Source organism: Nakaseomyces bracarensis (assembly GCF_045282275.1).
Source record: "Nakaseomyces bracarensis strain CBM3 chromosome Unknown Scaff5_0, whole genome shotgun sequence".
NCBI lineage: Eukaryota > Fungi > Ascomycota > Saccharomycetes > Saccharomycetales > Saccharomycetaceae > Nakaseomyces > Nakaseomyces bracarensis.
In genome coordinates, this window is record NW_027263965.1 from 375,389 (window position 1) to 386,821 (window position 11,433).

General features: G+C 35.6%; 4 protein-coding genes across 4 annotated transcripts; 2 read left to right on the top strand and 2 right to left on the bottom strand.

The window, feature by feature from the left end:
- Positions 1 to 1,506: 1,506 nt before the first annotated feature.
- On the top strand, positions 1,507 to 2,391 carry UIP4 (Uip4p; the record flags this gene model as incomplete). The annotated part of the gene is made up of 1 exon (XM_071051177.1): positions 1,507 to 2,391. The coding sequence occupies one exon, from the start codon at positions 1,507 to 1,509 to the stop codon at positions 2,389 to 2,391; it is 885 nt and encodes a 294-aa protein (XP_070907873.1).
- Positions 2,392 to 3,245: 854 nt separating this feature from the next.
- On the bottom strand, positions 3,246 to 4,541 carry POS5 (NADH kinase; the record flags this gene model as incomplete). The annotated part of the gene is made up of 1 exon (XM_071051178.1): positions 3,246 to 4,541. The coding sequence occupies one exon, from the start codon at positions 4,539 to 4,541 to the stop codon at positions 3,246 to 3,248; it is 1,296 nt and encodes a 431-aa protein (XP_070907874.1).
- Positions 4,542 to 5,426: 885 nt separating this feature from the next.
- On the bottom strand, positions 5,427 to 6,359 carry PIL1 (lipid-binding protein PIL1; the record flags this gene model as incomplete). The annotated part of the gene is made up of 1 exon (XM_071051179.1): positions 5,427 to 6,359. The coding sequence occupies one exon, from the start codon at positions 6,357 to 6,359 to the stop codon at positions 5,427 to 5,429; it is 933 nt and encodes a 310-aa protein (XP_070907875.1).
- Positions 6,360 to 7,440: 1,081 nt separating this feature from the next.
- Positions 7,441 to 10,278, top strand: NNF2 (Nnf2p; the record flags this gene model as incomplete). Its single annotated transcript, XM_071051180.1, has 1 exon — positions 7,441 to 10,278. The coding sequence occupies one exon, from the start codon at positions 7,441 to 7,443 to the stop codon at positions 10,276 to 10,278; it is 2,838 nt and encodes a 945-aa protein (XP_070907876.1).
- Between the last annotated feature and the right edge of the window lie 1,155 nt (positions 10,279 to 11,433).

Genomic DNA, 11,433 nt, shown 5'->3' on the forward strand with positions numbered 1-11,433 from the left:
CCTTCTCTCTCTTTCAGCCCTAATGACTTGTGGTTTTCCCCTTTAGAATTCTAATCAATAAACTAATCTCTCTCTCTCTATACACTTTCTAATTTTCTTTTCACAGAAATCTGTATGAATATAATATATATCTCAAATATATAAGTTATTGTTTTCTTTTATAAAGAAGGGGTCTTACACCATGACTATAGAAGTTTTTGCTCTGTATTATTTAAACTTCTTTAACTTTTTACCCTTCTTCAAGTTAAATATGCAGCAAAGTGAAAATGCATCAAGCAAAAATCGAATTGAATGCCTTCATTTAAGAGTGAATACAAATTATACCACGCACACAGACAGAGACTGCACATACAAATAACAGAGAGTCCGTCATATGATAAGTATTAGAGCTGGAGAGAGTAGATAGTGCAGGAGCCACTCAGAGAGAGAGAGAGAGAGAGAGAAGAAACGGCTCTTCTTTTGATTAAGTGCTTCACAACGGTGTTAGCATATTCATAAAAAAAAAAATTATAACGATAAAAATAAAAAGGGGAACGGAAAGGGGAATAAATTTTACTGGGTACAGGGTCCTCCGGGTAATCCACTTTCTTCGAGAGAAAGTTAGATTACCCTCATTTGTCAGCGTAAATCATTGTATACAGGCACGATCACATGAAGTATCATTATGTACAGGAGATCTTCAATTATTTCCCAAACGGGAAACTAAGTTATATTACCCTGCAAAGAACAAGTTCGAAGAATTTGATGTATTTCTACCAAAAAATGAATAAATGAAAATCAGACAAAGGGGAGACTAACCGAACGAAAAACATGCGAATGAGACTAATTTAGTGGGGGTGATGGAAGAAGGGGAGAAGAGAAAGTGAGAGAGCGAGAGAGTAGCGTGAATAATAAAATATATAATAAAATAATAGCAATTAGATAAAAATAAAGGGAATTGATACGGGTAAAAGAAGATAATAAATAAATTAAAAAAAGGAGATAATCCATTGATGTCAATAGTGACAAAAAAAAAATAAAGAACGAGCAGCAAGTAGATAGTCATCATAACAAAAAAAAACAGAAAACAAAAAAAATGTCTTTCTTTAACCCTTATTTTCTCTTCATGTCAAGTCAATGCCATACGAATTGAGATAGTAATAAAAAAAAGTGTAACAGTTAGTGGGAAAGAAAAAAACGTAAGGGGAATTGGATTGGATAAACAATGCTGTACATAAAAATGTTGTTTTTTTTTAAGAAAAAAAAAAAAAAAAATAAATTAAAATAATAACTAGCGTTACTTCTCTGTATACAAGCTCTACCCCCCTTTGTTATATGGCAGCGTTATTATTTTCTTAATTGTAGCTTTCTTGAAATCCTTCTTTTTTTTTATTTTTAAGTATTGTTATATATATTGTATTCAATTCATTATTCTTATATTATGGTAAGATTCTATTCTTGATATATTATTTCAATTATTCACATCGTATCTGGTACATCAAGATAGATAAAAAAATAAATACTACAATGGTTTCCATCATTTATAGTCATGAAGGGGCTAAGTTTAAGGATTTGAAGATTGCTGGTGGGTTTAATAAATGGGAGGTGGTGCCAATGACTTGGAACTCGAGTCAAAATCAATGGGAATACGAATTGCAAGATATTCCTAAAGGTGTCAAGAAAATACATTTCAAGTTCATTGATGATTCTGGGAATTGGTTTACGGACATAAACTATGCGAAGGAGATTGATGAACACAATAATGAAAACAATGTCAAGATGCTCCCTGCAACCACTGAATCAGAGGAAATGAACCAGAACGCAGACGAAAATGTCCCAGCAACACCTGTGCCCTCCCTTCACAACAAAGTCCAAAGTGACATTGAGGCAGAGGACCCAGAGGAACCTAACAATGAAGAGAATAAAGAACAAAAGAGCTACAAGAATGTCGGAAAATCCAGTGGATTTAATGATACCTCAAAAACCATGATAAATGACAAGAAATATAAGGAGGATGAACCTGTAGTAACCGAGCCTGCGACAACTAAACCAGTGGTAACCGAACCAGTGGTGACTAAATCGGCGGTACCTGAGCCTGCGATGCATGAAACAGTTATACCAGAATCTATGGTGCATGAAAATGTGGTCAAAGAAAATAGAACTGAATCCCAACAAAATAAATCAATCTCCGACGACGATGACGATGAGATTTATTCAGCTGATAGTACCCGTGTAAACGATGAGTCTAGTGAAGAGCCTGACGAAACAACAGATGTGGATAAGGGCAGCACTAGTGGGAACAATAAAGTGATGAAAACAGAAGAACATTTGGAGGAGTATAAAAATATTTTACAAAGTATCCTTGGGTTTTTTGCTTCTTGGTTTGCATGGTTACGTGGAAATGCAGACTAGTTATAGATACAAAATGAGTATTCTTTTAGGTGAGATATTATGATAATTATTTCTCCCCAAAAGCCCTGCTTGTTTCTATTAGTAGTTCTAAATTGAAACTAAGCTGGCTGTACAGTTTCAAAACACTAATAGGTTTAGTTTAAAAATTTATCTCGATTTATATATTATTGGTCAATTGGATTTAAAAAGCTTTTTAACTATATACTAATTATTTTATTCTTAAGTATCTTAAAGACCTAATCAGGTTTACATTATTCGTAAATTATGATAATAGGTCAAGAGAAAATTTTTTTTTTTTTATTATTTGCGCATATAAATAGGACTTGGAATACGAAATAATGCAATAATCTTCTTCAACTGTTACTTTCTTGTTATGTTCATTTCATAATCTTCTTGTTTATTTTAAAAAAAGTAACGCAAAATCACAGCCAATCGCAACGATAACAGCGTCCTCTAAGAGGTTGAACCCCTCCGGGGCGTTCTGGGCCCATGACCTATTGGATATTTCGTTGCTTAATGAAAGGTGTACTAGTGGATGGAGTCGTAAGATTCTCTCTGTTAGTGGCCTTTTGTTAAATTTTTAATGCTTGGACTGGAGAATATACTTTCCAATTACTGATCTTGGGTGCAACAGCCCATCTGTCGTTCTTTTTATAAGGATCTAAGGGTTTAACCTTCGTGTTCCCGTATGGGGGCCGTTGCAAGGATCAGTAATACATCTCATTCATAATAATTTTTATTTTTACTTTTAATTTCGTAGTAGTAAAAGAAATGTACTTGTACAGAAATTCCCAAAAACGAGTGAATTGTCTAGGTATAAAGATTAAATAATGGTATCATATATAAAATGTTTACTATTCTTGATCATCATCCTTTTTTGATTCATTATTCTCCCTGTGAATGAACCTGAAACTGGAATTAAAGCCTAATAGCTCGTTAATGCCCTTAATCCAGTCATTTTCGGTCTTCGCTACACAGTAGATACCCGATCTTTTTACCGCTTCCTTTTCTTGTGCTTTTCCGTTTGCACCAGCTTTGACAGCGTCTTGTTTCTTTGCTGCAATTGGGAATTGTGTACCATCGATATAGATCGTACCCACCTCATTAATGACATGAATCTCATCTCCAGCTTCAAGGTCCTCCTGAGGAATACCGTCTATAGAGAGCTTGACTATATGATTTGCTTTGTTCATATTCATCTTTGTGCCCACTTTGATCTTGATGTAACTTGAATGAGGTAAAATTAATGGTCTGAAAGATAAAGAACGAGGACAAATCGGTGTTAACAAAATAGATGGTACCAGTGGAGAAACAATAGCACCACCAGCAGATAAAGAATAAGCAGTGGAACCCGTTGGTGTAGATAGCGTTACACCATCAGCCGTCGTTCTTGTTAAATATTCACCATCGATAAAAATATCCAAATTGGTTAAATGCGGAGAGTTACCTCTGTGTAAGAATATATCATTCATTGCGTGTGCTACAATTGGAGTACTGTTCCCATTACGCACAACGTGGCACTGTAGTCTTGTTCTATGGAGACACTTAGCTCTAGAGCTTATAACCTGTTCAAAGACTTTCTCATGTTCCTTGAAATCAAACGGAAGCAAGAAACCTAGGGTTCCCAATGAGAATGCCAACACAGGGGGTGCCATCTTATCACCAAACATGGAAACACTATGCAGAATTGTACCATCTCCTCCAAGAGTCACCAGTAAATCTGTCCTTGTCGCTATGTCTTCCTCTGTTCCTGTGAAAAGGAGATGCGGCCTGTTAGGATCCTCATGAACAGCGGCTTTAAAATCCTTCGAGATTTCTTCAGCGACGTCAGGTTGTACTATCACGTTAATCTCCGGGTATGACTCATGTAAATGCGTGATGAACTTCACCATAGCTTCTCTAGTAGTCGGTGTCCATGGCTTCTTCGTTACCAGCACGTTCTGTAGTGGGTTCCTCCAAACCAGAGATTGAAGCTTTGAGTTAGGCGATGTAAAGAAATCAGCAGCTGTAGAGGTCCTCAGATTAGTTACTGGTTTCACCTTAACAAACCTACCTGCCCCGGTAAACTTTCCTCCTATATCAGGACTATAAAACCTAATGCATTGTATTTTTATCGGCTGTCTTCTTGGTAAGACTCTATAAGCAATCATGACTAATTATTTCAGACTCCTATTACCTTTATCTTCACCAATAGCCCAAAATTATCCAAATCTCTTGGATGGTAACACCCTAATATAATCGTAACTCTGAAGATTTAAATACCTTGAGATTTCAGACAAGGATTAATGTCGATTGTTTTAATAACGAACGGCTTTGTTTAATATAAGGGTTTGATTTACTTAAAATAGAATAGTAATATAGGGTTTTTGACTAGGAAAATTTTTTTTTCCTTATAAATGCCGTTTCCGCTCTTTTTAATAATTTTTTTTCATTGCTTTCAGGCCTTTTAATTGATTAGATAGTAATACGAATTAAAAATTATTAAAATATTTAGAGGACAAGTTTATATAACAAACAACAATATACAAAAAAACAATAAAAATGAAGAATAAGAATAATTAATATTATTAATAGCGTTAATATTATTATTATCTCTTGGAATGGCTAACCATTAAAAAGAATCAAAAACTGATAAACAAAGAGAGATGAAAAAAAGAATTCTAAAAATGTTAGTAAGAGAATTATCCAATTCAAAACAAAAATAACAAAGAAAAATAATAATTGTTACAGTGCAATATTATATGATGAAATAATAAGAGTTTAAAATAAAATAAAAACAAGATAAAAAAAATATTAGTTTAGAAAAAGTTTTCTTTCATTTGTTATGTTTTTTTTATCTTCTAGAAGTTCAGGTTATTTTTTTCCCTCCATTTGTTTAATCTTTTTAATGGAATTTCCTGGATATTAAGATAATAATAATAATGAATAAAAGAGTAATTTTTATTGTAGTTGTTTTTTGTTATATTAAGAGTTAGTTTTTTTTATAGTTAAGAAAAAAGAAGTTTTATTTTTTAATTTTTTTGAATCAAAAAAATTCATGCAGCTTGAGCTTCTTCTTCTTCGTGGACTTCTTCTTCATCCCATTGTTGACCTTCAGGAGCTTCTTCTTCCTCCTCTTCTTCTTCGTACTCTTCGTAGTCTTGCTTGAAACTCAAAGTTGGCTTAACTTGGGCGGAGTCCAAGGTCCATTCGTTCAAAGCACTCTCAGCATCGATAATAATTTGCTTGGAGGCCTCGTAACCGTCGTAAGCTGGTCTGGTCTCACCTGGAGTAACTGGAGAGTCATCCAACAATTCCAATAGGGCCTTACCGTACCCAGCGATCAAAGCAACCTTTTCGGAGTGTTCGATGATGGAGTCGAATTGGTAGTTGAAGGCGGCCTTCATCTTGGATCTGGTGATGTTAGACAATTGGGCTTCGGCCACCAGGGATTCGGCTTCGGCACGGACTAGTTCTTGTTCTAGTACCTCGATCTTGTTGGAGTATGGGTCCTTGTACTTCAAGTAGGCGATCTTGTCGGTGATCTTGTCTTTACGGTCTCTGGAAGGTTGGACAGAACCCTCAATATCTCTGATAGACTTCATAGTCAGACGGTATTGGTCGTATCTGTCAATGAACTGGTCATCCAACTCACTGACTTCGAAGATAAGAACACCCAACTTGTCAGTGATATCAGAAACATCGTCATCGTTCTCCAGACCCCATAGAGACAACTGCTTGGCAGCATCACGTCTCTCATTGGCAGCAACCTCCATAGACCTCAAAACGTTCTTCTCAATCTTAACCAATTGGGATAGCTTCCTGGATAACTCAGGACCCACCTGACCAGCGGTGGTCTTTCTGAAAGTGTAAGCAATACCACCCTTACCGAAAAACCTACCTTTAGTAGAAGATGGTGGTGGTGGAGGGTTCTGCATCTGAGACGCAGTAGGAGCCCTAGTACTTCTCAAAGAGTAAGTTCTGTGCATTTTTTTTAGTTTATTTTTTTGTTTGGTTATTTCAATGTCTTTTTTTTTTAATGCTTTTAGTATAAAAAAAAAGAACTAACTTTTAAGCCCATTAAGTTTTTGCTCCTACCCTTTTAAACATTATATTAGTCTCCCTTTTTATATTCCCTTTAAAAAAATAAAAAAAATTTTTTTTTTTTATAATTTCTCTTGTAAATAAACCTTCTCTCCCCCTTCCTAGGGATCCAAGAAAAGTTCTAATGCTATCTGTGTGTGTCTATGTGTGGTGGGCATCCCAGTCTTCTTCCCCCCTTAAAGAACCGCAGGAAGCATTTTTCTGTATTCTGCCCTATATAGTATATTTAAATACAAGTGTGCGTACTTTCACTATGCACCAGTAATTGCTATCTCTATTTGTACGCGTTTGTCTTTGTCCACTCTATCTTATTCGAGGCGTTTGCGTATGTTTTTGTACCGAAATGTTCTGCTTTTGATTCTAGGACAAAAAGGGAAAAACTTCTTCACCCAGCCATCCCTTTTTTTTTTCCCTTTCTTCCCTTCCTTTGTCCTTACTGCATTAAAAAAAAAGAACCACCCCTTTTTTATTTTTTCTTCTTCAATGTTGTAATGCACACGTTCCAAAACCCCCTCTTCTTCTTCTTATCGCGTTTGTACTTGTAATGATTGCGGGGACTAACTTATTTCCCGATGAGGGTATAATACCAACAAAAAAATATGATATTTCCTACTAAACCCAATACTTGAAGGGGAAAAAATGGACCGCTATACCCGGAGTTTCTTTTTACATCCCATCGCAGGGTAATTATAATACACGCCTCAGTTCAGGGTAACAGATCAGGGTAAGCTTACTCACATTGCAGGGTAACGCTGTGTGTGTGGGACTCAAAAATTTTTGGTCTTTTTTGGCATGAGGAAGCTATGAAAGTTGGGTTTTTATGGGCTTGTTTTTGTTTATTGCTCAGAAAGTCTGGTATAACTGTTCTTATTTCAAGTAGTATATTTATTTTAAAATACTTATATGAACACTACCTTACATATATAATAAAGGAAGCAAAAACATAAGAAACAGGACTGTAATGAAATGGTTGCTAAGGGGATCGGGAGGAATAAAGAGAACCTGGATGTAGAAGTGGTGACGTTTGCCAAGAACCATCGGTTCAAGGATACGTTGGCTCTGTTTCTGGTGTTCCTAAGTTTTAATCATACGTTATTGTTTCTCTTGCTTACTGTGTTCGTGGTCGCCATGAGGATGAAAAACGCGCTGGCTAACAGTTTCATAGTGTTCTTCTTGTCGAAGAAACCCTCGGCAGATATACAGGTGGTGAACAGGAGAGAGATCAAGGGCTGGAAGTACGTGGGGCCTCCTTTCCTTTCCGTGGTGTATACTGTGGTCTCACGGCTGCATAGACTCATGATGGTGGATTGGCTCAACAAGAGCTCAGTGTTGCGGCCGCTTCCGGGGATACTGTTGGAGTACCTGGCCACTAGTGTGTTGATTACTTACGGCGGGAGCTACTTCTCGGAGCCAGTGGAAAACTTCACAATAGCAATAGTGGCGTCATTTCTCATCAATGACCCTAATAACTGTCTCACACAAGCGATGCTGTGCTCAGTGCTGTACTCTACTTCAAACCATATTGTGCATAACTACTTACCGAAATTGTTAGGTAAGACAGGGTACAGGTACATTGTTACTATTTCTTCTTCTGGAGCCAGTAGCAAGAGGCTAAGGCGATATATCTTGAGTAATTCTGTGGTACTGAGAGTGTTGTCGCGCTTGTTCCAAAAGTTTAACCTGACGGGGTCTTCCGGTATCGAGTCTTATCTAAGAGAGCCCTGCCTATTTTTGTCATTTCATATCTTAATATTTGTGCTCAATAGAAGATACACAGCTCCAGTATATGAAGAGGACTGTATTCGTTACGAACAAGAAAAATTGCATAGACAGGAAGCAAAATTGGTTGAAGTCAAGACACCTACAGAAAATCATAATAAATCTTCTCAACGTGTAACATCAGGTAGTTCTCTGAAGGGTACAGATGGCAAGAATACACATACGAGAAACCGGGCCAACAGCTTACTTAGACAACACGCAAGGAGTGTATCTTCTAGTAATAACAATGTTGGTAGTAATAATAATGGTAATGGTAATATTAACAATAATAATAATGGTAATAGCAATAGTATTAATATAGTAAACAGCGGAAGCAATGTTTCCAATGGAATTAGTAATGTCGTGAATGCTAGTGTAACCGAACAAGCTATAAACACAAGTAATGGATCTAAATGGAAGAATAACGCGGCAATGTTCTCAAATGTAGTGTCCCAATATCAAGTTTTCGAACCTAATATCGCTTCACCACTAAAGAGCAATAGGCAATCAGTAGCTAATGGTATGAATTCTAGAACAACAATAAATGGTGGAGATAATAATACTGAAGAAGCAATTAAGAATGAGTTCTACGATTTAAGAGTTGATTTCGATGTTGTTGCTAGCTCCAACAAGCTTCTAGTAGACATTACTCCAACAACCAATATTGAAAATTTTATCAGACAACTTTTCCAAAAAAAAAACCGTTATTTAATCCCTCCCTTGTGGTCAATGTTTTTAACAGTTAAAACTGCAAATTTGGAAAGAAAATATTTAGAAAGAAAATATGAAAACGTCTTAACACCAATTCCATCTGCCAGGGATAATTCTAACACTGTTGATAGTGACGATAAAATCTCGGTGTCGGGAGAGGATGCAAAGTTGAATCAGACTGCTGGAATTCTAGAGAACGGATTAAAGAAGAGTGTATTTGATGAAATTCCTGGAACTGTTAGCACGGCTATGATAGTTCAAAATACTGATGATTATAGAGAATTAAATTTAGTTTCTACCAGGGACAATATTTTCAATAGGGGTGATAATGATTATAAAGTCTGCATTGAAAGAATTGGTGGTAATTTTATAAGTTTTCATATTGAGAATTTGTTTGAAGGTGAGTTGATTGTTTTGATAAATGGTGTAATATGGTCAGAAGTATCATGTTCGCTAGTTATGGAACACGAAGGAGAGGAATATGCAGTTGTAAACGGTCTTGCTCCGTCCTGCTCTTATGATATGCAATTTATTAATAGATTACATCAATCTCAGGACCATTTGATGGCAGATATTATTGTTAGAACGGCAGGTAATGATTCGGAAGATGTGGATTACAAAAGAGCATATTTCGATTTTACTTTCCCTTCGTATTACCACAGGAAATTTTTATCACCACTACTTACCTTACAACAGTCTGTTTTAACAACTAATACCAATCTTGCTGAAGAAAGGATGAAATTGAAGAAGACTAAGAAAGAAATAAGTAAAAAATTGAGCTCGTTGAGACAAGAGATTGATCACTTCAGAACTAAGATATCCAATAGTGCTAGCACCGAGGAAAAAGGTGCTTCGAAAGTTGAAGCATTGAAAACTACATTGCAACAATCTAATAATACTATCCAGTCACTGGAAGAAGAACTAAAGGACTTGACAGAAAAGCAAATACAAATCGAAGAGAAATATTTAGAACAGAAGGATCTCCACTTACGGAGACAACTGGAGTTCAGTAAAGAAGACGAGTCTTATAAAACTACTATCAGAGAAAGTGATAATAGAATCAAAGCCCTGAAGGAGGAAGCAACCCAACTTGATGCGAAACTCATCAAATTGAACTCGAAAAATGAAAAGCTGGCTGCTGATTTTCAACAGCAAAATGACCTAATAGAAAATTTCGTCAAAAAGTTTTTAACAGAAAGAGAAAATGCCAGGGTCACGCTTGAACAGCAGCATTCTGCCGAGCTTAATGAGTATGAACTTCTAATCAAAGGGTTAGAACAAGATATCGATCGTGTTGAAACTGAAAATAGAGAGATGATTGCAATTTCTAGCTGATACTTTTCATTGATACTAAAATACCATAATTTGCTATCCACTGTTAATAATTATTTCTACATATCTACATAAATTGTTCTTAATAATTTTTTTTTGACCATATATCAATTGTTCTCTGTTAATAGCATTCCTTTTAAAATAAATTTCAATGTAGAAGTAAAATGTAGTGATCACTGGAATTCTTTCTCGTACAGTTTAAAAGTAATAGAAATTTGCCTCCTTAGCTTAGTGGTAGAGCGTTGCACTTGTAATGCAAAGGTCGCTAGTTCAATTCTGGCAGGTGGCATTTCTAACTTTTTTTTTCTCTCGCTCGTTTTAAAGCTCGACCCGCGCGCTTCAACGGATCTTCTCTATTTTTTTTCTTTCTTCTCAGCCTAGCGATACGTGGAAAGGAAAGAACTGTCCCTGCCTAGCCATGATCCGTCCTTACTAAACTAGACGGTATGTGCGTGTGTAGAACCTATTTCGATTCAAAGACTGAAAAGAAGGACAGTAAGAAGCGTTAGATAGTTTTTGTAGATCACTACGCAAGCCAAGATACATGTAATATAGGCTTTTATCGTAACAGTAATAAACCTCATGTACTTTCACATATAGTATACTATTACACACAATACATAACCGATAGGGTTGTACATATCTTAATATAATAAGGATTGGCAGTAATGTAATTAACAGTAATGCTATATATATTTTTTGTACCGATTTGTACAATGTCAAGTATAAGTCTATATCAAGAGAGAGACAGAGATGATAAGACAAGAAATATCGTACATTGGATAAGGAAGTAAAGAGTGTTAGTGTAATGGGCAGAAATCAATAGAAGCAGAAAATGTGAAACTGAAAAAAATGAAAAATCAATGACAGTGAGAGAGTAAGAGAGTGAGAGAGTGACTTGATAGAGTGTGAAAGTGAGAACAAGCAAAAAAAAATTTAACGAGAAAAAAAAAACCGTCAAAATTTTTTTTCTTCACTTCGGTCAAAATTTTTCTTGCACATCGCAAAAAAATGAAAATTTTTGAAAAAAAAAAAATTAGACTTATCCATTGTATTGTATACACTGTGAAAGGTATTGATAAAACAAATCTATCAATTCAAGGTATAAAGATTTTAGACATCTTTATTTTTTTATAATTGTTCTTAACACGAACACTA